This window comes from Castor canadensis, chromosome 8 (assembly GCF_047511655.1).
Source record: "Castor canadensis chromosome 8, mCasCan1.hap1v2, whole genome shotgun sequence".
Classification (NCBI taxonomy): Eukaryota; Metazoa; Chordata; class Mammalia; order Rodentia; family Castoridae; genus Castor; species Castor canadensis.
In genome coordinates this window covers 53612063-53638366 of record NC_133393.1, presented here as the reverse complement: position 1 = coordinate 53638366, position 26304 = coordinate 53612063, and the positions used below count along the sequence as shown (strand labels likewise).

General features: G+C 37.9%; 1 protein-coding gene across 3 annotated transcripts in view; it reads right to left on the bottom strand.

Annotated features, from left to right (window-relative positions):
- Positions 1 to 26304, bottom strand: part of Exoc2 (exocyst complex component 2) — a 210392-nt gene that overhangs the window by 7194 nt on the left and 176894 nt on the right. For all 3 annotated transcript variants that reach the window (XM_074082998.1, XM_074083000.1, XM_074082999.1), the window contains 2 exons: positions 4972 to 5027; positions 2545 to 2667 (listed from right to left, as the gene is read on the bottom strand). In XM_074082998.1, coding sequence (XP_073939099.1) covers positions 2545 to 2667; positions 4972 to 5027 — 179 coding nt within the window. The remainder of the gene's footprint in view (positions 1 to 2544; positions 2668 to 4971; positions 5028 to 26304) is intronic.

Below are 26304 nucleotides of genomic sequence, written 5' to 3'. Positions count from 1 at the left end.
GGAACAACTGGATATTCACACATGAAAGAATGAACCTGGAATCTTTTCTAAACACAAAACTTAAATCAAAAGAAACAGATTACAGACAGACCTAATTTAGAAGAAAATAGCAGCAAATCTTTGTGATCTTGGGAAGCCTTCTTAGAAATAATGCCAAAAGTATAAGCAAGAAAAGGAATAAACTGGACTTCATCAAAATTAAAAACTACTGTGCTATATGGGTACTATCAAGAAAGTAAGAAAACAACTTGAAGAATGAGATACCACTTCACAATCAAAATGGCTGTAATCGACAAGAAAGAACACAATAAGTACAGGTGAGCATGGACAGAAACAAATCTCATAAACTGCCAGTGGGGATGTAAAATGGTGCAGCTACTTTGGAAGACAGTCTAGCATTTCCTCAGACCAGACACAGAGTAACCAAACAACCTACCATTCCATTCTAAGGTGTATACTGAAGGGAAATAAATATATGTCCACACAAAAACATGCTCACAAATGTTCATGGAAGCATTCTTTACATTAGCTAAAGTGGAAAAAACCAAAACCCATCATCGGATAAACAGACAAATAAAACACGGTATATTTCTATACAACAGAACATTACTCATTTATAAAAAGGAATGAAGTACAGGAGACCCCTGTCTGCAGGTACATGGTTCCAAGGAGAACACTGCTGAGGAAAAACAGAGAATGCTCAGGATGCATGGAGTTCAGTGCTGTGTTGTGAATGCTTGAGTCATTTTTCCCGTAACACCACCCAACTTCTGCTATTTTCAACAAATCTCAAAGTTTCACTTTATCACTTAAATTAAGCATACCTTTTTTTGATTACCATCTTTCCTTGCCTTTTGAACACCATTTGCTTTTTGACCATATTTTATATGATTCTAGTTATATGAAAATTTCAGAATATATAAACCACATAGATACAAAATCAAGTGGTGGTTGTCTGAAGTAAGGTAGTGGGGTTGGGAAGAAATGGTTATAGTCAATGTTAATAGATCTGGGGTTCTTTGTGGTTTGATAAAATGTTATAAAGATTGATTATGGTAATGGCTAGGTAATTTTGTAGATACACTAAAAATCACTGCATTGTGTACTCTTTATATTGGAGGCAATTGCATAGTACATGTCATATATCTGCATTAAAAACAAAAAGCTAATCTAAAGCTTTCGTTTCACTGCAAGTAGAAGAAATGTGACCTGATATACAAATATGGCTCCAGAAGAGCCACTGATAGGGGATCTGCATCCACAAAAATAAACTGTATTCTTTGACTTAGGTGCCCAAGGTAAACATGATGTGCTGGACAGCATTTAAAAGAAACAGTCCCAATTCTCAGGAGCTTATACAACATAAAACCTACATGAAAAGGCACAGCTAGCTCTTTACATCACAGGTAAGTAGAAATTCTGTAAGCAACCTAGACAAGTTGATTTATATCAAATATTATTATTTATTCAGGGACCTGTTCCATTTGGAAAGCAATTGTTCGACTTTAGAGATGTTGATTTTTGTTTTGTTTGTTTTAGCATGCTGTTAATTTATTTGAATTCAAACCAAACACTACTGGCTCTTGTGTTCCATATTTGCTTCCCTTCTCCTAGCCTTGGCTGGGCTGGTTAGAGTGGCGTCTGACCACAGCTTAGACAGTGGGCTTGTACACTTGCTCCCTGTTTTCTGACACACTCTCCTCATTTTCCTGGACTTGGCTGCCCTAAAGCCAACAGCAGAAGGTTCTACATTGAAGTTTTAGTTACCCCTGGTCCTGCCTTCAGGCTACTTCATGTGCCATTTCCTATAGAACCTGCTCACTCCTTGCCAGTTGTTCTCTGGTGTCATCAAGTAGGATTTTTTTTTCCTCTAATTTTTAAAAACTAATATTCAAAGTGCAAGTGTTATCTGTGGAGGCTGGCTTGATGGGAGCTTCTTCAGTTATCAGAGGAAGCAGATTTAACATTTCTTTCTTTACTTTTTCCCTTCCCTTCCTTTTTCCTCCTTTCCCTCCCCTCCTTTCTCCTTTCTTTACTTTATGGTGCTGGGGATCGAAGCCAGGGCTCCATGGATGCTAAGCACACTCACTACCCTGAGCTACACCCCTAATATTCCCAGCATACAGAAAGCTCACAAGGCAGAAGTCACTCTCCCATATGCCTGCACACCTAGGCTCCTATCAGTTGCCCTACATGCCATACTAAGAATCAGCCAGTTTGAAGTAATTCTAGCTATTGTAATTATGTCATTTAAATAACTAGAATACAAACCAGTGGAACACCAGTATAATGAGACAACTATTTGTGCTTAATATGCACACAACACTAAATGTTTTGGCAAAACTTAGCCTCTACTTTTAAGGCTGGAACAGAAACTCTGGAACTTAGAGACAATGTATGATGGGTATGGTTTGTGCAAGAAAGAGGATATATGTCTGCACTAAAAAACAACCTGTGTGCATATCATAAGGCAGATGACTAAAATAAATTTACATATTTTAAATAAAAATAAAAATGCAACCTGAAACTGAATGATTTTGGCACCTGTAAAGCTCCATTTTTGCTGAAGGATGAGACACACTGCATCAGTCGGCTTAGTTCTTCAGAGACTGCTTCTACCACCTTAGATAGGACACGTGACACCAATTCTTTGGAAATAGTGAATACCTGATAGAAGGTTTAAAACAAAAAGAAATGGTGCATTAATGGCCTTTTCCTTGCAACTTTTCCTTGAAAATTTTCCTTGAACTTGTTAAAAACAAAATGTGACAAAATAACAACAAAAAATAGATTGTCTAAGTCATATTTTTAAAAGACCAAAGTTGTATGAAACGAAGATATAGACATACTCAATTGTATTAACTTACGACTATAATTTTCTTCAAAAATGCATTATTGGAAATATAATTTTGAAAGGTATTGCTGATGTTGACAAATATTTTTTTCTTATTGTCCCTCTCATAAGAACGAAAGAAGAGATTAGAAAAATACACTTTGGATGTATATTTGGCCACAGTAATAATAATAATAATAATAATAATAATAATAATAATAATAATAATAATAATGAAACCAGCAAGCTGGGTGCAGGATGATGGTGTGCACTTGTTGTCTCAGCTACTTAAGGAGACTGAGGCCAGGAGGATCACTTGAGTCTAGGAGTTCAAGGCCAGCCTGGGCAACAGAGCAAGACCCTGGCTCTTAAAAATAAAAACCAAACAAACTAAACCTGGACTGATTCTCCTTAGAACATGACAAACACCCACTCAGACTGGATTCATTATTCTGTACTGGACAAGCTTTCTAGTTTTATTTATGTCATACCAAATATATTATTTTCTTTCATTTATTTGACACACAATATTCTTTTCTTTTTTGGTGGTACTGGGGTCTTGAACGCAGAGCCTCCTGTTTCCAAGGCAGGCATTCTACCACTGAGCCCTGACATATAACATTATTTTCAAACTTTAAAGTTTGACATTTTTAAACTGAGAGATACTATATTTGGAGGTTTATAAAAACATTTTACTCTCCTGATTAATAAGGTAAAGTAAATCATATTTTCTTTATAGCATTAGCTTTTTCCCAGATTGAGCCACTAAGATTAATTAAACTAACTTTGCATCAACTCAAACATAACATGAATGCCCAAGAAAAATTTTGGCAATTTAAGGTCATATGAATGAAATGGTACTTGGCATCGCTGGGCTAAACTAAGAGTGCACTAAGAATCCACTCATACAGTCCACTCTTTGAATAAATAAATAATCCCACTGTTAGTGACACTGGCTATCAGTGAATCTGCCTGGTTAGGTATCCTCACAGTCACTCACACATCCCAGGGTTTTCACAGCTCCTCTGCCCACCTGCACAGAAATGTCCCCACACGTGACAATTTCAGTTACACTTGAATTTGTAAAGGAAGCAAACATAACGAGATTGAGCATTTTTTTATATTTCTGATGAAACCACAATTATTATTGCTAATTTTAAAAATATCTATGTGACAAATTCCTGCCTGAGTTAAATGACATAAAAATTTTCTTTTTATAGGGAAATTCATGTTTCCCTTTTACTAATAAATAAGCACTGTAGCATACTATATTATTCTTTCTGCCTTAGTCTCTCATCACTCTGCTCTTCTGTGTTGGCCTTACTTATCCATGTTTTTTCAGTTTATCATGATGGCCTCAAGTACTTCTGGATGGAGGAGGCAGGGCAAGCCTAGAAGCGCCTATGTGACACATGCAGCTGGGGCGGCACTCAAGCAACAAAGGTAATCATCAACTGGCAGCAACTTTCCTCTGCCCCATTTTATGTTTCTTATCAGTCTGTGGGCCACAGCCACCCTGAAAGTGTTGGCAAGGCAATGAGCAATGAACTAAGAAACTACTGGGTGAAAATAGGTCATCATCTAGTGAGAATGAAGGCAACTTAATGTTCCTCAGAAGAGTCCTCTTCCCAGAATGTCCAATAAGGATGTGAGCATGAAGCTTCAAGTGCTAACACTTCAAGGGAGGGCAAGTTTCTGCATGAACGTGAAGCAGCAACACCTCCAAGTTCCTACTATTGAAGAGAAATTATGCATCTGCTTTGTTCTGACTTCAGTCTGCCCTGGCAGCCTATCTTTCTAACAAGCTTCTACCTTTCTGGAATCCCCCAGTATGTGAGAACACATAACTACATGAATTAGACATCAATGCTTATTTGTATTCTGGCTAAAAAGGAGATAAAGAATTTTCCAAGATAAAGAATTTAACATTTTTTAAAGGAAAAACATACTTTCATTCTATCTTCTCTTTATCTTTCAAATATTACTCGATTTAATTTTAATTACAATAGAAAACATGCAAAATTCTAAGAGGGGAAAGATTACCATAAAAATAATCAAATTAGCTCCGCCCCACTCCTGCTTCCTCCCCACCCCTCTCAGTTATTCACATTTCTTGGGAACATATAATGATAGCTTACCTCTGCATGCACAGCAATTATATTCACCAGCGCTTCTTTTAAATAGTTTCTAACACCTGAAATCAAGATGGGGCGAGAGAGGCGTTTAGTGTTAGCATAACCACCTACCTCTACCACCATGCTGCACAGTGTCCTGACAGTTCTCTTAGCACTACACCACTGTCTGTTTCCCTTTGAGAACCAAATGCTAAAAAGACTTGTTTTCATACAGCTTTTTTTTAAAAAAAGGTTAGATTAATAATTTTCTTTCACTGTTTTTCGTTTCTAACCTTGTATGTTCTCTATTAACTCTTAGTCAGTTCGCCTCAAAATTAAAATACATGGTATTTCTTTTAATAAACATGACAACTACAGACAAAATACAGAGGACAGGAGGAGGATGTTTAACAAAGCTTATAAAATACAAGTTAAATATCATAGCATCTTACTTCCAAAGGTGAAAGAAAATTATCATGATTATTTGGTGGTAAGAATCACATTGAGGAAAAACTTTTCACAAACTACACTGAATTAGATTCTACATAGCAAGTTAAACACTGGACAATATAAAAGGTTTCAGATTGTAGGTCCAAGACTAATGGACACTCCATCATTCAACATAAACACCACATATTCATCGATATAGGATCTGAGGCCACACTTTTGAATCAAAGCCCTGTTTCAACACCTACTAGCTGTGACTTTTAGAGAAGACTGTGACCTTGGTCTCCTCATCTGACAAATGAGTATAAAGATTGTACCTCTCTTGGGCTGTGAGGACAGCAAACGGAAATAATGCTTTTCACAGTGCTCTTTAAAAACTTTCACCATCGTGTTGTAAGAAAAAAATATAAAAACAAAATGTTATTTTATTGCAACTCCAAAACAATTGCTTTCATTTAGAACAGATGTCTTCTAATGTCTTTTAGAATTAACTGTACACAGAGAACATTTACACTATACAATAGTGAAGGTGATGCACTGTAAAATCATGGATGTCAACAGTAAAGACACTGAGGGTAGTCTTCTCAGAATGCCATCCATGCTTCTGATTACTCAGGAATGCTAAGAAGAATCACCAACTATGACCAGTTTTTTGAATTGACACTTACAAACTGTAAATGTATAGTTGGCTTTGGAGTCTATTACCTATGACAGTATATAATAAATACACTGTGTTTATTTAGAGGAACCAATTTCATATATTCCTTTGCGGTTTGGAGGTTCAGGTATTGTTAATTTTATTTTGTTCATAGGTTAGCAGAAAAAGCTAAGTGAAGAGTAATTAAATATAATACAGAAATTAACTGAATCTTCCTAAGAAAAGGAAAATCTCAAGGGAGTTTTATGTCAGCAGCAGGCCAGAAAAACATACAAAACTTATTACAAATGAAAGTGAAATAAACTAACATGGAAAACAGAGAAACTTTCTTCCTGTCAGAGGAAAGCCACACCACAGAGAGGTCCCCTGGACAGTCCCCTGCTGCAGTGCAGAGTATGTGGATACGCACTCTGGCTCCAGTGTCTGATCACTGCCTTAGGTCTACAGTCTTTGAACAGCTCATACATGTTCATATATCTACATGCCTAACATAGTCACTAAAAGCATAAGCTTGATATTATACCAATGAGGCTCTAAAATTCAATAGCCTCTGTCCTCAGTGAAAATCAGTGTCCTACCAAAGTTACTAGGACAAATGACAGAAGTTTGGGATCTCACAGTGTTCTAGCAATGGTGACTAGAAATGGGAAGGTAGTTTTTAATTTTTAAAATGCTTTTTTTTGGCAGTACTGGGGTTGGAACTCAGGGCCTACTTGAGCCATAGCTTCAGTCCTTACTTTTTAAAACTTTTCAATATAAAAGAAGAAAGAAATCAGGGAACTGACTAAAAAAGTCAAAAATTAGACTTGGAATCAAGTAAGATAGTGTCACATGGTCAATGTCAGTCTGCTGGGAAGTCAACTCCCACTCTGTCCCTGAAAGGAAAAACATTTCCTAGTAAGAGTCATTAGACTAGGCATTACTTATAAAACACACTTTAAAAGAGATTCATCTTAATTAGTCAACACAATTCTAAAGATGTGGCTATGAATAGTAAGAATAAAAGCAAAGACTACTTTAAACCAAAAGAACTATTTCTGAGAGAAAATTTTAAAAATTTAAGCTTCCTATTTTAGTTAGGTTGGCCAGAGGTTTCAAATGTATAATATATACTGGAAGAAGCTCATAGCTGTAACCTTGGATGAGGAAGAGAATTTTATTTTTCTTGGCGATTTCATCTTTTTGAGTAGAAAACAAAATAGCTGCTTTCTTTTTCACAAAACAGCAAATAATTGCTTCAAGTGGTAATGGTGGAGAAAGAGAAAGGACAACTTTGTGGTGTCAAGAATGGACAGAAATATTCAAGCCATGTGTCAGATTAGCGAGTGTCAGAGTCAGCGTGAAGAGGACTTCTGAAAAGTGCACTCTATCTACCTTGAGGTGGAGCTTAGTAATATACTGTTTTAACCTCCCAAAGCAACGAGTTATAACTTCACAATTTAAAAGCTAAGAAGGCGTAGTGATGTACACCTGTAACCCCAACATTCAGGAGGCTGAGACAGGAGGATCACAAGTTCCATGTCAGTATGGCCTATATGGTAAGAACCCCCTCTCAAAGAAAAAGAACAATGGTTAAAATATAAAACTAAAAAAATTCCTGGTTGTCTTTCTCCAAAAAGTTACCCACTGTGTTAAACACAGAAATAAGTAATTTTTACTACCTACTGGACTGACATTGTTTTCATTCTAAGGAAGTAGCTAAAAGCTCTCACTCACTTATTTCATGTAAATTTACTAGATTCCACTACATGGTGGACATCATTAGATACCCATGACAGGCATGAGGTCCTTCAAGTAGAACACATCTATGCCCAGTACATAAAAGACCAAAAGGGGACTTAGTTACTGGTGTTCATATGTATGTAAACATTTTTCATATGTAGCAAACATACAAGATGAATATGTGAGAGGGTTTTATATAATGAAAAGGCTGTACTCTAATTTAAATTAACCTGTAAAATGTTTAGTTGCTCTCTTTATTTTGTGAAGTTCTTAATTGGTTAAAGAATCGCCTTGGGGTAGGGAGAGGAGAGAGTTGGAGCAAAGGGCTAGAGACCAGGTTGGGTCTGCATTTGGGAAGCTGGTAAGATCTTTGCAGTCCTCCCAGGTAAGAATTTTGATTCCTGTCTCTTTGCTCCATCAATAGCCTTGCAACAGTCTAACCAACAGCATCTTATACTCTACTCCTGCCCACCTGCACAGACTGTGTTCAGGTTCATAGTGAGGCTTTCAGATGCAATCTTAAAACACTAAAAAAAAAAGAGAGAGAAAAAAAACCCTCTTGATAAACTTTATGGTTTTCACTGCCTGTTTTCTCTTTTTAAATGCTCAAAATCTGACAGTGAGATGGTTTTGGCTCTTTTAAAACCAACACTAAAGAAGCTTGTGGTGGTGGCGGCCACCCAACTGGCTTGCTCTGCCCAGTGCTTCACAGGGCAGAAAATGCAGCCGGCAAAAGGGTGGCAATATGCTTTTCTGACTGAGCAAAGAAAAAGTACAGTTGGGCCTTTGTATTCATAGGTTCCTTATCCACATATTCACCAGAAGCAAATGGAAAACACTTGAGAAAAAAACCTGAATATGTGCATTTTTCTCACCATTATCCCCTAAACAATACAGTGTAATAACTACCTGTGTAGCATTTATGCTGTATTAGGTATTATAAGAAATTTAGAGATAATATAAAGTCTATGGGAGGATGTGGCTGTGAAACACGCCATCATTTTACATAAGGAACTTGAAATCATGGACTTTGGCATCTCTGTTGGAATCCACAGCAAAAGAATGGGGATCTAAGCATCGAGAGTAAGCTGAGACTAATGTGGGGCTTGAGAACGTGAGGCTGGGTCTCACCTGGGGCCTCAGGGATGCTGACTGACCTCACAATCTCTCCCTTCAATGGGAGGATGGAATGAAGAGAGAGGAAGGCTGAGGAAGCTGTCAATATAGAAAGACCCTGGAGCAGCCAGAAGACTATACATGCATCTGTTAGAACACATGGCTGTAGCCTCCTGGTGGGAAGCAGAGTGAAGTGTAGGTGAATTTCAAAGGACCTTGGCTGTGGTACCTGGGGCAGGACCAGAATTTCACTTTTGGTCATGACACTATTTTAAAGGGTCTAAAACTATGACAGAAGAAGCACACGGTAATTACATTAGGGTGGTGTATGTTTTTATTTTCCCACTGAATTTTATTCTAACTTAACTTTTGTAAGCATTAGTGGTAGTTAATTATTTTCAAATTCATTGAGGCAACAGAAGGACACTTGGGATCTAAATTCTGGCTTACCAATATACTAATTAGGACCTCAGACAACTCAGTTCACCTCTCACATGACTGCCAACTCTGAAATCTCTGAAATGCAGACATTATCTGTTTTACAAACAGTTGTTATGAAAATAAGTGTTTATTCCCATTCTTCAAGGCTGTCATCTACCCTGTGCAAGGCAGTACCAGGTGGCGGTGCAGGAAGAAATGTGGAGCAGGTATGGACTGTAGCCCTAAGCGAGCTCAGAATTCCATGTGGGAATGAGCAGAACACATTTACCAGAGGCTATTGTTTATAGATAGAGATGTGAATAGTTCGCTAAAGACATGCTGGTTTCTCTTTCTGAAATGCACAATGCATGTTATAACCTGTCATGATTGTCACCCATGTGCAGGTGAGGTTCTTTTGAGCAGTACAGAAACTGCTTAACATTGAACTTGCACATGAGACACAATCGCAGCAAATAGCCCCAATACAGTGGCCAATATAACTGTGACTGAATATGATGAGGAGATCTGTCTTTGAAAGAATTCTTATGGAGCTGGTTTCACACAAAGTGCTTGGAAATGTGGAATTTTAGTGGACCTTGTTTGTCATCCCTTGCATTGGCTTTGGAAAGAGGGGCTGAACATCACATCTGACTGTGGCAGTTGGGGATGGAGGGGAATCTTGCTTCTATAGTGACACATTTGAGCCATGACCTACATGAAGAGAACTAGGTGGACACAGACAGAATAAAGACTGTGACCTCAAATGTACATACTATGCACTAAGCAGTCACTTTGGGGCAAGTTTCTGAACTGCTCTAATCTGTAGCTTTCTCCTTTACACAACAAAGGTAACATTTATGAATGAAATTAATATTTTAAAGAGACTAAGGATACATCTGAGGGGGTGGTCAGCAAGTAGGGTATGCTATGATATGCTCTGTTCAAGGACCCTCCCTGTACTTTCAGGTGCTGCACATGGATTATCCATCACCTCCACTCAAAGTGCTGGGTCCTCTGTCCAACTGTAGCAGCTGCACATTTATTTGTGACTACTTGATTAACATCTACCTTCTCTAATAGGCTACAACGTCCATGAGCATAGGGATCACACATCCCTTTCCTCATCTCTGTATCTTCAGAACCTATCACAGTTCAGAAAACAGCTGTGAATGAAGGAATGGAAGGAGGTAAAGATCCTGTCTTGCTCACTAATAACTTGTTAGGACTGAACCATTCAAATAAGTTGGTAAGTTAATGATGAATAAGCAAATACATTAGAGGGAAAACAGTTATATGTAATATTCTATAATGTCCAAAGTCAAATGACACTTGAGTCACTTGCTAAAAATGTAAATGCCTCCCTTGATGTGAGAAGGAGGTGTTTTCCTGCAAAGCATTTATTTTTCATGGGATGTACAAAAACATAGACAAAAAATGTTAAGATCCATGTGAAAAATACAATTTGAATAAAGAAAGTATAGCAGAACAGAATGCTGCTGAGGCTAAATCTATTTGCTTTTTAGATAAGCTTTATTTTTCTAGCTATGTTCTTAAGCTAATAGCTTGTTTCAGATAATAAACCACTAAAATATTTGCTGAATTCTTACTATGTGCTAGATAGTTAGGAAGATGCCCAGATATATGATAACATAGTAAACACGCACTAAGTGAGTTTGAAAACCTGGGTTTTAGTTTGCATGTCATAAAGTGCCAGACACCACGAGGAAAGAAACTATCAATTTGGACAGTGCACAGAAAAAAAATATGGCAAACTGACTTGCTTCTTGGAGTTGCACAAAAATGCTACATTATTATGATGCAGTAATAAATATTACTTTTTAAAAAGCTTACCCTTAGATTAAACCCCCACAACTTTCCATGTTATTTAACTGAGGGAATATGAAACAGCTTCTAAGCATTTACAATATGTGTCTTCTTATTGTCTGAATATGAAATTAGAATGTGTCATGATATTTGACAAAAACTGTCCCCACCCACACAGTATCAACCTCGACTGCAATTATTCTAGTAGCCCCATGTGGAAATTCCCCATGGAGAAAACAAAGTTCATCTCTGAGCAAGGACTGGTCGTCTGCTGCTTGCATGGTGGGCTTCCTGTAAATCGGCCAGTACAACTCAACATTTCAACAAGGAAGAGCTTGTTTTCCTACAGCAAAATGAAAAAGAAGACTTCTTGTTCAGTACATTTATCAGTTTCTTCTTTTAATCAAGTAGGATGATCCCTTGATTTTTGGAATAGATGCACCATTAAAAATATTTATTTGTTCATACAGTGTCTATTTTACTGAACCAGGTACTGGGGATCTGGTAGTAGACTCTCCTCTCACAGGGCTTACATTTGAGTGGGGATACACCAGGTTTAATACAATAAATGACTATCTTGCACATGGGAGAGGGCAGCCTTAATTTGCCCCTTAACAGCACAAGAAAGTGACTACATGATTCAAAATTATTCAGGCAAACAATAAAACTCACATTGGCAAAGACAGGGCTTTCTGTTTATGAGAAGCCTCAGCACCATTTGTGAAAAAATGTTCCCAGTACTTATTGAAAGAACGATTCCTGCTGGATTCACAGGAATAGTTCCTACTTGTAACTTGTAAAGGATAAGGTACAGCTCTGATAGAAGGACCTGGGTTTAAATCACAGCTGGAAAAGCAATTCATTTGAGCTTCAAGTTTTCTTTAATGTATGGGGAAATGCTTTATAAATTAAAAAGTACTATCCAGACATATTTGATTCTTACTAATAGTTTGGACAAACTATTAGGCAGATTGCTATAGAGAAATGTCTACATTAAAGAACTGACTTTTGGATTGATCAGGCCTTTGTACTTAATTTTTTATTTCAAAATTAAAGGCCCATAGAAAAGAAATTTTTAAAAAACCACAGACATATAGCTACATAATAATAAAAGTACAATCAACTCTTCTTTCTCTCTTCTCCCCAGGAATTTGACAGTCTGGTACATATTCTTTCAGATCTTTTCCTATGAATATAATTTTTTTTTCTAAAAATTGAAGTTAGACCACACATTCTCTTCTTGAAACCTGATTATTCCATTCCATAGCATAAACATTATTAAAATAGACTTTAATTTTTAGAACAGTGCTAAGTCTCAGCAAAACTCAGCCAAAGATGCAGACATCCACATACTCCCTGCTTCCACAAAAGCACAGCCCTCGCTGTCCACCACCAGAGTGGTGCATTTAATACAATGATGAACTTGCAGTGACTCAGCATGGTCAACCAGAGGCTACCATCCACATGAGTGTTCGCTCCTGGAGTGGGAGGTTTAGACAGATGTATAATGGCATGCACCACCACCCACACACATTATAGTGTTGTACAGAGTATCTTCACTGCCCTAAAAACCCTCTGTGCTCCCTCTCCTGATGCATCTCTCCCTCTTTGCTAACCCCTGGCAACTGCTGATCTTTTCATTGTCTCCTTAGCTTCACCTTTTTCAGAATGTAATATAGTTGGAATCACATTGTAGGAAGCCTTTTAGATTACTTCCCTTCACTTAGAGATGTGCATTTATGATCCTTTCATGCATCTTCATGACTTGCAGCTCATCTCTTTTTAGTGCTAAATAATATCCTATTATGTGGATATACCAGTTTATCCATTCATCTAGGAAAGGACATCTTGGTTGCTTGCAAGTTTGGCAATAATGAATAAAGTTGCTATAAATACCCACATGCAGATTTTTTTGTGGACAATAGATTTTTTTTTGTTCCTTTTGGTAAATATTGTTAATACTGTTATTATTGAGTGGTGTATCCCCACTCAAATGTAAGCCCTGTGAGAGGATGGTCTACTACCATATCCCCAGCACCTGGTTTAGTAATAAAAGTATGGTGAGAACATGGTTAGTTTTGTTAAGAAACTGCCAAACTGCTATCCAAAGTGGCTTACCCCTTTGCATTCCACCAGCAATGAATGAGAGTTCCTATTGCTGCACATCCTTGCCAGCATTTGTGTTCTCCGTGTTCTAGAGGTTGGTCATTCTGACAGATGTGTAGTGGTTAGACACTTTTGATTTAGCTTGCATTTTCCTAATGCCATATGGTGCTGAGCCATCTTTTCATATGCTTATTTGTCATCTGTTGATATTCTTTGATGCGTTATCTTCTAAGGTCATTGGACCACTTTTTAATTAAGTTTTTTTTTTTCCACGCACACATCTAACTTGTATTTTGAGTGGCTTCATAGTACTTTACAGTATGTATGTACCATGATTTATTTAACTATTCTCCTACTATTGGAATAGTTATATTGCCTTTGAAATATTTACTGCTATTAAAAATGCTGCAACAAACATAGACAATCTGCATTCTTTTATACCCCACAAATGCTGGGGATCAAACCCAGGGCCTTATGCATGCTAGGCAAGTGACCTACCACCGAGCTACACCCCCCCAGTTCTTGGATTTTTGAGACAGGATCTCACTTTACAACCCAGCTGGCCTTGAATATTAGACTTTCCTGCCTCTGCCTCCATAGTGCTGGGGTGCACAACTACACCTGGCTCATATATTCTAATAGAATATTTTATGTAAGATATCTTCCTAGAAATAGAACTGCTGGGTCCAAAGGTTTTCAATTTTGATAGATTCTGCCAAGATGTCATTCAAAAGGCCACAGTGAACTTCAACTTTTTCATGCTTTTTAAATTTTAACTTGTATTCTCCAGTTGCTATAATATGCTCCTCCTCACCTATGACAACCATTGAAAATATTCTTAAACAGCTACTTGACAAAACTTTTCATTAAAACAATAAATGTTAAGCAAAATACAAAGGTCAAAGGAAATTTACCAATCGTTACACAAGACTTACACTTAATCTGACTGTATAAAGAGTGTCTGAAGAACAATGTAATTACAGAAAACAGTGCTGAACTTAACCAAGAATGCAAAGTGTTCCATGAAGCACTTCCTGTCACAACTGGATGGACAGACAGACAGCTTTACGTGCAGAGTTCAGGTTACTCTGCCAAATGTTGTTTTGAAACCTGACAGTCAGTACTATAAGAAATCAAACTCTGGAAACTCTGGGGATACTGCCTACTTTATAAACCACATTTCCTGTTTTTAACCCGTAGGCCCTAAATCAGTTGTCACTCCTAGTCTACTGATAAAAATAGATTGAAAAATACTATAAATATCCCTCGATGTACTTTTTTATTGTCAAACTGAAACGATACATGAAAGAATTTTGGGGTATTTTTTCAAGTAAATTTATCTATTCAATTATATTCTGAAGACACATCAAGATTCCTATCTATTAAAAAAAAAGGTAACCAGAAACTACAAATATTGGCAGGATAGACAGAAAAGCCTAAATGTTTTGTAGCAAAATTAGCTTTTGTTGGAAGAGAGAAAGGAAGCTTTCGTTGGAAAGAGAAATCCCAAGTCTTCATGTTTTAGTGTGTTCAAACTGATGAATAACTTTTGCCATATAATAAATTTTAAATGCATATTTGAAGGGAGGATATCCTTCGTATGTAGTATAGGAATAACTTCAGCCTTTATAGCTTTGTATTTCCTATTCTAGAATTTTGTTTGTTTGTTTTAATCAATATGATCGATATGAACAGGAAGAGTCAGCTCCTTAAGAACAGAAAACATCAGCAGCAATGAGAATAATAATGAATGCTTTTATGGCTGATTTTTTTCATCTGTAAAAAGGATTTATATTCTTAAGAGTTTGGCATTCATAAACTTCGTAGACAAATACAGATTTAAATATAGGTAAGGTAAATACAACCCCCTTACTCATTTCAAAACAAACCTGTATAAAATGAACCCTGAACTATACTACTATAAAATGTTACAGAACAGTTTATAGAATTAGCATAGAATGTCAGTTTAATCATTCATAAACTTGATACACTGAATTTCAGACTTAAAAAGTGGAAAGTTAATTAACAAACTGATTAATTTGTTTCAGTTTAGTCTTGGTCAAAACATTTTTTTCATTAAAAGGTAACTTCAATTGGAAAAGTGAAAGAGACAACAGGATTCATTCCATATATGCAAATGAGTGTGTTTGGTTTATCACTTTGGGATATAATATTTCATAAATAGGTTTGGAGTAACTATTCAGTTTCCAAAATCTTGAGGAGTTACTTAAAAAAACAAAACAAAACAAAACATAAGAATGGTTTCAATGACACCAAGACCAGTTAATGCTCCTTAGAAAAGTATGGCTGTGAAGCAGGCAAGTTAACTGTGTTGCCTTTGTGACAAAATCATGGAATGCTGGAAAGCACTTCTACTGCTGCCTAGCACCTGTAGACGGTTGGTTTACTGCTGTGTTGAGCAACTCTAGTGCAGCCCTGCAGCTGGAATTACCAATGTGGAGTGCAGAACCGAAGTAATAAGACATAGTTCTTAATGCCTGGCTCCACATGCAATCCAAGAAAGAAGATCTAATCACTATAAACCCCAGTCATTAAACCAAAGGAAAGATCTTGAAATTAAAAACACTTTTGAGTCACAATAAAATTGAAGATAGAGAAACTGTTAGAAGCCAATAGCTAACTGGGAGTTTAGTCTCATTTTTATAGAAAGAAATCCAGATCTTTCAGAGATCTAAGTTTTGCTTGTGTACCACAAAATGCTGGTTTTGCACCCTGTTGAAACTGATGATGATGAAGGAAAAGATCAAGGAGAAAGGGTGGGATGGTGGTATTGGGGTTTAAGCTTCCAGCTTGGGCAAACCCTCTTCTTAAACTACTCTGTATTTGCAGAGCTGAAGTACCAGCACTTAGTGTTGGTTCTGAGGACTACCAACCACATGACACAGCTCAGGGACAGCAAGACATCTGTCAAGAGGAGGAGCAGAAACATTCATAGGATTTTGTTTCTCTGACTCTTATAATGAAATCTTCTCTTCATTCAAATACCTGAATTCTAAATTGCTTATTATTTCTCGAGTTATTTTATCAACAATTACTCAGATACTATTCCATCTTCAGTATGAATGCTTGCTTTTTTACCACTCTGCCAAAGGTGTTGCCTTGGGCCCTGGTATACCTCTATGGAGACAGATTCTTTATCCTAAAATGAATGCAGTCCCTTTACTCTTTCTAGTATCTTTGTCATTACTAAAAGGGACTTCCAGGAGGGACCTCAAGGTGACTAAGGTGCGGTGCCTAGGTAATTGTGCAAATTGAATTTAGAGAAATTTTGAGCCCTCTCTCAATATAAGTATATTTACATGTAAATATATATGATTATAACATATAAATATATACCTTATATTTTATAAAAATATGTATCATGGTAATATTTCTGGATAAATATATGATATATAAAACACATAATATCTACATACATTACATATTTTACACATAAATAACAGCAAAAAGTAAAGAGATAAAAATGAAATAAAAATTGTCTGGATAAGCTAGGTTATGCTAAAGTTAGAAAACAACCCTAAATGCCAGCAGCTAAAACAAGAGCCAATGTACTTCTTGCTCATGTGACGTATTCAGCATGGGTCATAGAGGCTCTGATTGCTGTGGTACTCAGGGGTCTAGGCTTTAAGTAGAGAGAGAGAAAGAGTGAGCAGAAACATGGGCCAGCCAGTTCTAATGGCTCTGGCAGGAGATGGTCCAGGCCAGTGCAAAGCGCCAGCTTTGCCTCCAGTGGGTATGGCAGCAGAGCCCTTTTTCAGGAACTAAATGGGCACTGGTGAACTAAATTGACACTTATTTGACATAGTTTTATATGCTTAAAAGAATAAAAAGTGTTCAGGAATTGAAATTTAAATGATTTGAAGGTTTTGCTATTTGAACTTAATCACTTGCATAGCTGGGAAACAGAAGACATGAAGATATATTTGGAAGAGGTATGCAATGGGCTGTACTTCTTACTAAATCGTGGCCACTCTAGTGCAAGGGTTTTTTAAATTGCAGACAGGAGTTTTTCCTCTTTTTAAAAATTAAGTATAGCTTACACATCATGAACTACATTACTCCTGTGTGCACAACTTGATTTTTTTACATTTGCACACACCAGATAAATCAGGAGAGGGAGGATCTATTTTGAGTAGATTCAGCTGCATCCCTCCCCTATCCATAAGATAATCACTATTCTGACCTCTGTCTCCAAGATTAGGTCTTCTCACTATCATAGAAATGGACACTGAAATCCCATAGAAGCAGACAACATGCATCTTTTGGGGGCTGCTTCTTCCTTTCAATATTAGGCCTATAAGAATACCTGGGTGAAGTTGTGTCATTCTCAGTGCTGTTTGGAATTTTACTATATGACTGCACCACAATTGACCTATCCATGCTTCTGTTTATTTGTTTCCAATTTTTAAGCTATTTCAAATGCAGCTACTATGAACACAGTTTTTTGTGTGTTTTGGTAGGCATAAGCACCCATTTCTTTTAGGGAATATACTGAAATGGAGCTGTGTCACTGCAAACCAAACTTTAGTGTATGCAGTCGGTTATCTAGTGGGATGCAGTGCAGAAAAGACTGCAGGCCCCATCAGAAGCTCTTCACAGGCAACAGGAATCTATGTGCAGTGCTGCCCCATGGGGCCCCTGTTCCACAAGCAGCTCTAGCTGTGGTTTAAAAAAAAAAAAAAGAAACAGGATTTGCCATGCCTGTTTTCAATAGTAGAATATAAAAAGGTAAGTTATAGCACAAACCAAAAGAAAAAGAGAAAGTCCAAGAATACACACCAATTTTTCTTTTCATTACTACAAACCAACCATAGGGTAAAAGAATATTAATTTCGTTCATATCCATCATATTTAGTTTGTAACGGTAACTTTTTGTGATTTCACAAAACCTGTTATTAAAACCATTCAATACACAAACTTGCTAAAAGTGATATGCATTCTACATATAATTCTTAAAGTTCTTGTTATTGTAATCATAGGCTGTCATACCATTTGCAACCAGAAATGACAGCAATTTAAAAAAGGAAAAATGGGTTTTCAAGTATATCATATTTATGAATTTACTTTGGTTGTCACTCAAACATTTTGATTATTAGTATGAGATATTATCAGAAAATTGAAGTAAATTGATCCAAAAAAAGAATCCATATCCTCCATAAATGTCCTGTGCAATATAAAGATTTTACTAACATTGTCTTTAATTTGCTCCAGTAGACGTAAACTGCTTTATTATGTCTCCTGCTTCAAATACTTTTAAAACCTAGCCAAAAACTGAACTTTTAATTTCAATTACACTGTTTTTTTAAACTATTTAAAGTTTAGGAACATTAATTAGCTTGCTGATAAATGATATATTTTTGAAAAGTGGTCAGAAAGCAGAGAGAGAGAAGTTCCAGGTTTGTCCTCTGTTGGCCCTGGATAACACTTCACCTGGACATCAGTATCATCAACTATGAAAGGTAGGGTGCATTAGGATCTCAGGCCCTTGAAATAAAAGGGAAGACCCTGTAAGCTTCCCTTTATTGTGGATTCCTGGGCAAGGCTCAAGATTGTATTTCCAAAATATACAGAAGTTTTCAACCTTGATGTTCAGAATAAATTGTAATCAAAATGATTAACTACTGAGCTGTCCTAAACCTATTGGGGCTGGCTTTTGCTGCTTATTGAGAGAAATGGTTTAAGAAGTTGGAATGACTAATCTAATAAATATTCAGTACACACCTCATATTTTCTGTTGTTGGAAGAGAGTCACAGATGGCAATGGCTTTTCTGACCTTCAAGTAGAGAAGATGAAACATAAAGAATTGCTCTGTGGTTTAGTGTTCTTAGCAAATTCTATTAGATGTTCAATTTCTACTAAAATGAGCAGAGCCATGTGTCTTCCCAATTTCTTGAGCATGGGATAGAGCTCCTGATATGCACCTGAGGGCCAACAATGAAGACTCACTCCTCAAGGGCTCTGAGGAAGCTCACCAAGGAGAAACTCAATGACAGAGAACGCCAGAGAGGAGCCTGAATTAACAACGAACCAGGAAGAGCCCTGGTCAGGCTCTAAGGAGAGGAGGAGGGCTGTGAAGAAGGATAGAGAAGAACACAGGGGCCAAATGAGATTGAAAAGAGTCCTCTACAGGTGTTTCGAAGGGCAAGAGACAGAAGCCAATGACCAGATCTCCTATTAACAACAACAACAACAACAACAAAAACTTAAAAAAAATGATAAACAGAGGCTCCATTCCAAACTAACAGTTCTTACAACTTTCCTCTTTCAGTTCTAGTCATGATAAAAGCATATGAATGGTGTTGCTTTTGATGAAACTATTAAATGTACTGTATTTTGTAAAATATCATGACAGAAGCAAATTTATAACTTTGTTGTGGTACAAAGGAGCAGACAGTTGAAATACACATTTTTTTTCAGCTTAGCTCTTGGAACTAGTATTCACTTGCCTAAAGCAACTAGAAAAAAATTGTGTTTTCACATCTGTCTATCTTTTCCTCCCTATCATTCCCTCCTGTTCCCAATCATCTCTCTTTAAGATCACAGAAAGTGTGTACCACAGCAGGGCATTAGGTTCTCCATGGGCTACCCAGACCAACCTAAGCACCAACCACCAACCGCAGCATCACAGCTGATGTCTGAAGCAGAGAGACCCTAAGGTGTGCTGGGGCACCACAGCCCTGGAGAGGGAACAGCTAGAATAACCAGAATTAGATAAAACATGAGTCGTACACACACACTAACAGTCACACATTCATTCTCACACATCCACTCTAACACACACACACACTCACATACGCACATACCCTCACACTCACATATGTGAACACTCATACTCACAAACTCATACCAACATACTCACACATACACTCACCTACCCACACCTCACACATGCTCACTTTCACACTCATACAGTCACACACTCACCTACACCTCACACATGCTCACTCTCACACTCATAGAGTCACACTCACACACTCATACCTATACCTCACACATGCTCACTCTCACACACTCATACCCACACCTCACACATGCTCACTCTCATACTCATACAGTCACACTCACACACTCATACCCACACACTCACACATGCTCATGGCCTTAGGTATCCAAGCTGAGAACAAAGTGCCCCATGGGGTCTCTTTTTAGACAGATTGTGGGTCTGGAGTCTCACCATTATTGCTTCAATCCCTTGGGTTCTGTAAACCAGAGGTTAAACTATCCATGCACTTTTGGTGTTGTCTTAAAATCTGTAAGGAAGCCCATACATAACATTCAGAAATTATGTGAAGCTCAGCTTTCTGCTGAGACTCATGCCACAGATGACTGGTATGCAAAACACTGGCCAGCTCTCCATTTCAATCGACAATGTGGAGTTGTCGCCGTCACTACACTAATTCGTGCCCCCGATCAAACCCTGCAGCAGCCCTCCACAGGTTGTCTTTCACTCTCCCCTTTGATGCACTGAGCCAAGGCTAAAATGAGCCCAACACTTTTGTTATACAGCAGGCCATCTTCTTTCATCACCCAGAAGAAGAAAAACGTCTAAACATGAACCAGAATTTTTGTTTTGAAGAGGTATCAGGGTTGTGGTAAAGTAATCCCTAGGTTAAACTTACACGAAAATAATCCAAATTCCAACATTTGTCGTAAACTTGCAATGTTCTCCAATACAGAGTTTACATAGTTATCATGGGGACCTCCCCCTGTGCAGAGACAGCCATATGGCATGGCTGCCTGAGGAAGGATCTCTGTTCACCAGGTGTGGGGTACCAGAGACTACCACAGTCTCTTCAGAGCAGTCTCTGAATCAGAAACCAAAATAATGGAAGGTTCTCCAATACCCTTCAAAAGTTTTCAGACATGCTGGGTGTATTGGCTCATGCCTGTGATCCCAGACACTCGGGAGGTGGAGATTGGAGTGACTGTGGTTCAACACCAGGCAAAAAGTTGATAAGACTCCCTCTCAACAAACAAGCTGGGTATGGTGGTTCATGCCTGTAATCCTAGCCACATGGGAGGTAGACATGGGAGGCTGGTGGTCTGAGGCCAGTCCCCAGCAAAAGTGTGAGACCCTATCTAAAATATAACTAAAGAAAAAAGGCTGGGGGTATGTTCAAACGGTAAAGCATCTGCCTAGCAAGCGCGAGACCCTAAGTTCAAACCCTAGTACTGTACCCTTCCCCAAAAAAGTTTTTAAGCAGAACCGTTTAAGACACATTCTTATTAAACATTATACTAACATTAAGCCCAAGTATAATCAAGATCACAAAGAAACATAAAATACCTAGGGTAAAGAAAAGAATGCCAAAACAGTAGGATATTTACAAGCATTTCTTTACTTTTTATTTTGGCGTTACCACTGTGCAAAAAGCTGTGATGTGTGAAAATGGATTTTGGAAAGAGTCTCTTAGATCTACAGATAGACAAAATCAGGTACACCAAGAGGGAAAGTCCCCAGTACTTTAATCATACCTTGGAGCGTAAGTTGCATAGATTTTTAATGCAGATGTAAGATAATTAGAAGGGCACACATGCACACTTTCCAGTACCTCACCAGCTGTGGACAGGAATATGGATGCCATGGAGAACATGGGAGGCTCATCAACTGCAGGACAGACATCTGGAAGAACTTAGTGAGAGTGAGATCCCAGGAGCCAGAGGCAGAAAGAGAGGACAGAGACACAGTGCTGGAAGAGTCTTTCTCCTCTAATGCATGACCCTACTGGGACAAGGACACTCCAGGGAGAATGGAATGTTGCACTATACCAGGGCACAAGACACAGCCAGGCTGACCTTCAGGACTAGAGACACTCTTGGCTAAGGAAGGCACAACTTGACTATTTAAAATAATAATAAGAAGAAGAAGAAGAATTACTGTAATGAATTGAAATTCATCAGATATGTTCATAACATCAGTTCATAAAGACATTTTTTAAAGCAAAAAATATCTTGTTGATAACCTTTGAAAAATTCAAGAACCAACTTGTTTCGGAAACTGTTGAACAAAGAATGAAGCATTTTTCCTGCCTTTCCTATATGAACTGTACTTCAGAGCAACCACGTAGTTGGAAAAAAATTTAAACTTATTTAGAGTTCCAGCTAATAATCATTAATTTGCAACCACTATTAAGAAATAGGTCATGGCAAAAACTACCAATGGTGCTAAAACATTTAGATAAAAAGCTTATGCTAAACTTCTAAAGAGTGGACCAAACTGGTAACAATTGAATTCAATTTTCAATCTTAGCATCAAACACAGAAACAACAAAACTCTATGTGGACCCCATGGTGGGAATAAATTTAGATGAAAATAAAATCAAGCCTAACACTGATAAAGCTTCTTTGTAAATTATAGTAGACTCCATCCACTCATCTACTCACTACACTTCTCTGAGTTGTCCTTCATGCAAGCATGTTTTTCATGTTGTCTGTCTTCTGTGCTAATCCTGTAAATTTGCTATTAAAATACATTAAACTATGTAAAAAGCTTCTTTTTTATAGGAAACAAAAAGGACAGAGGAACATGTTAAATGACACCATGAGAAAGCAATCCAAAAAACTCAGGATGCAAGAAAATCTACAGAACAAAGAACCTAATTTATTAAAAAAAAAAGAAAGAAAGAAAGAAAGATTAAAGAGGGCCCTAGAGAGTTAGCACTACCACACTAACTTAAGACACACACCAACCAAGGGCCATGGCGCATATCTTGAGTGAATCACACCAATTCCCAATCCCGAGCATACTTTCTCTGAGCAAATCCTGACTTGAGTAAACCTACTACCAAATGTCTAAGAATTTGAGCAATGACTTAATTTTATGAAATTAAGGAATTATTGTTAATTTTCTTCCAGATCCCATAATATTATGATTTATTGTTCCTTTTTTGAAAAACATCAGTTCTTATCCAATTTGTGTACAGACGATATGATCTAGTACCTGAAATTTACCTCAAAATAGCAGATCCCAGAGGCAGTGGGGAGTGTAGGGGTCTAGACAAAATAAGATGGGCCAAGTTTAATAATTGTTGAAATTGGCCAGCAGGTCAATCAGGATTTATTATATTGTTGTATATTGTTACGTGTGTGAAAACTTCCACAATAAAGTTTTTTAATTGACTTAGACTATTTGTTTATACAATAGTACATCAGTTTACCCAGATGCCAAATACCATAGTTTATGGCTATCAATTTAATACATAATAAAACAAATACTTTAGCAGATAAGACATGCAACAAAGAAAATATGTAGGCCACAGGCCATCTCAAGGTTAATAAGTTTCACATGTAAGACCAGTGAAGCCAAAGTTTAGCTTTATTGAAAAATACTTGGCAAACAAATCATAGCCTAATGTCCAAAGCATTGTACAAATGGTTTTCTAGCATTGACTCTAACACAACAAACTGCTTGTAAAAAGGAGGTAACGGCTGGAAAAAAAGTGAGTTTACATAATGAAACTGTGATTTAAAAAAAAAGACCAACTAGGCTTATCCTCCTTTAAAAAATGTAAAATTGCTTTTTGCTTATACACAAGCCAAATTCAAGCCCATTAAAATCTACTTCACAATTGTTTTTAAGGGAAACCAAGCCCAGTCTTAGGAGTGACAAAAGTGTCTCCTCAGCATGTAATAAGGAGAAAATCACTGACATGGACATTTCAAAGTTGAAGTCCACCCAACTGATCTGTTTTGATCAAAGCAGAATTCACACAGAGCCAAATTACTCCAGGCCAGAACAAGGAATGGTGAAGGATACGTGGGGAACAAGAGAGAGGACAGTTTCACCAGGTGCTAACACATGTTCCACATTTCAGAGATAAGCAAGATTTTGAAGTGTCCCAACATACTAGACTGGGAACATGATGCTCATAATGGTGCCTTAAAACTGTAAGATTCAAATATTCTTCACAGAAGAATTCTGGAAAGGTGGTGATACCTTTAGGACATCCTTGACAGTACACACATCTTACAATAGTTTAATTCCTTCTACATGTGTAGTCTATGTTATTTTTGCATCTGTTATTTAATCGACCAAAGTTCCCTTCCTTGACATTTCACTAAATAAAAAATACTTGACATTCTGTTAAAACTAAAATATCAATTGGTATTTTACTTGCTGTCTGTTCTTCCCTATCATTTCTGCCAAGATGTTTCTCATGAACTAATCAACTAATTGTTGCATAATCTGGTTCAGAATAGAGCTCTGGGTCAGATCCCACAGTGTAGGCAAAGGCACTGTGTGGATGGGTGACCAGTAGGGTAACATGGGCACAGAGAAGCACCAGGCAGGTCCCGAGGGCTGAGGAGGTGGCCAAGGAGTGTCCTCCTGAGGAAGCGCAAGGACAAGCTCAGCAGTGCATGCTAGGTGGGTGTCACTGGATGTTGGTGACAGGAACAGCTGGTATGAAAAGACTGGGTTGGAGGGAAGCGAAGTCAGCTCATGACCAGTACTAAAACTGTTCATGTATCTGAAATTAGGGGGAAGGCACTGCATGAAGGGGAGAAGAAGGGAAGTGAGACTACAGAAGAGATGAGATGGGAAACTCTGGTGTGCTATTTATGGCCTCTGCTGGCCAGGTGGCCCTAGTGGGTGAAGGGGGACAGGTGAGGCAGAGGCATAGCACTGCCCTCAAGAGAAAGAACTCAGGAGGGCACACAAGAGGGTGGAGCCAGGCTGATACCCAGCTGCAGGATACAGGTGGCAGATGCGTAGGGAGTGGGGAGAGGGCAAGTGTCTGGATCTCTGCGCCTTAGAGTGGATGCCCACTGGTATTTGACAGCACCCAGCACATGGGCTGGGAAGGCAGAGAGGGGAGATGGTGGGGACAGCTGAGTTCTGAGCCCAGGGAGGGGAGAGATGACCTGTAAGTCTCCTAAGACACTTGACTTCAAGGGTGAAGAGCAATCTAGAGGTGCAGCTGGAGGGGATGAAGCAAAGGTGGTTTTTATTTTTAAAGAGATTTGAGTGCATAATAGAACAAAACTATGAAGATATCAAAGACCTAGAGAGAAGAAAGGTGAGGAAGGAGCCTTCCTGCTGAGTAGGTTTGACCTTTGGCAGGCTGAGCAGCACCTTTTCCAATGCCAGGACAAGGACCTGCACGCATGGGAAGAGGCTTGGGAAGAGTGGGCTGAACCAATTGCTGGGTTCAACAGTCCAGAAAACCAGGAGTTGGTTATAGGCAGAAAAGCACTATTGGCTGAGGTACTTTCTTTGTGATGGGAATTAATGCTGAAATGACACACTGTGAAATAATTCTGCTAGCTTTGTTAATGGGGCATCACAAGTTTACATTTGCTGACATTAGCTCATTTCCTTTGCCTATATTTCTAGAGCTCTCTCTTGCTAGAAGTATATACTAATCACTAATAATTTATATAACTTGCAATGAATACAATGATATAGTGCATCATTAAGTATAATTAATGCCAACTCATATTAACATCATTTGGAAAGGGAAGTGGATGAGTGCTTTACAAATGGGCTTAAAGGAGTGAGTTTTCCCTTTCTGCCCCTCTGTGAGGACAACAGCAGCAAAAGGTGCCATCTTGGACACAGAGCAGCCCTCATCAGAACCAGAATCTACTGGTGGCTTCCTCTAAGACCCCCCACCCTCCAACTGTGAAAAATACGTTTCTGTTGCTTATAAATTACCCAGTCTGTGGTATTCTCTAATAGCAGTACAAAGGAAGTACAACGAAGGATTAAGGCAAAAATCAGTACTACTGAAACCTGGTGCAGACACTCTCTCTGCCAGACCTTAAAATGCATTTCAGTGAACTCCAGAAATCTCAGAAAAAGATTTACCTTACAGGAGAATAAAGTTTAACAATTGATAGGATTAGTGTTTAAGCAAGGCAATAGGTTAATGATATAAATGGGCAAGTAGCCTAGTCATTACCTCAAAGTTCTGCATGTAAAAGTAAGTGTAATTAAGTTACTGAGATATGAAGATCTACTTAAAATTATGAAACAGTATTAAGGGAAAGTGCTGGGAAAACCATACCATAGTTACCAAATAGTAACAAGAACCCCGCAAAC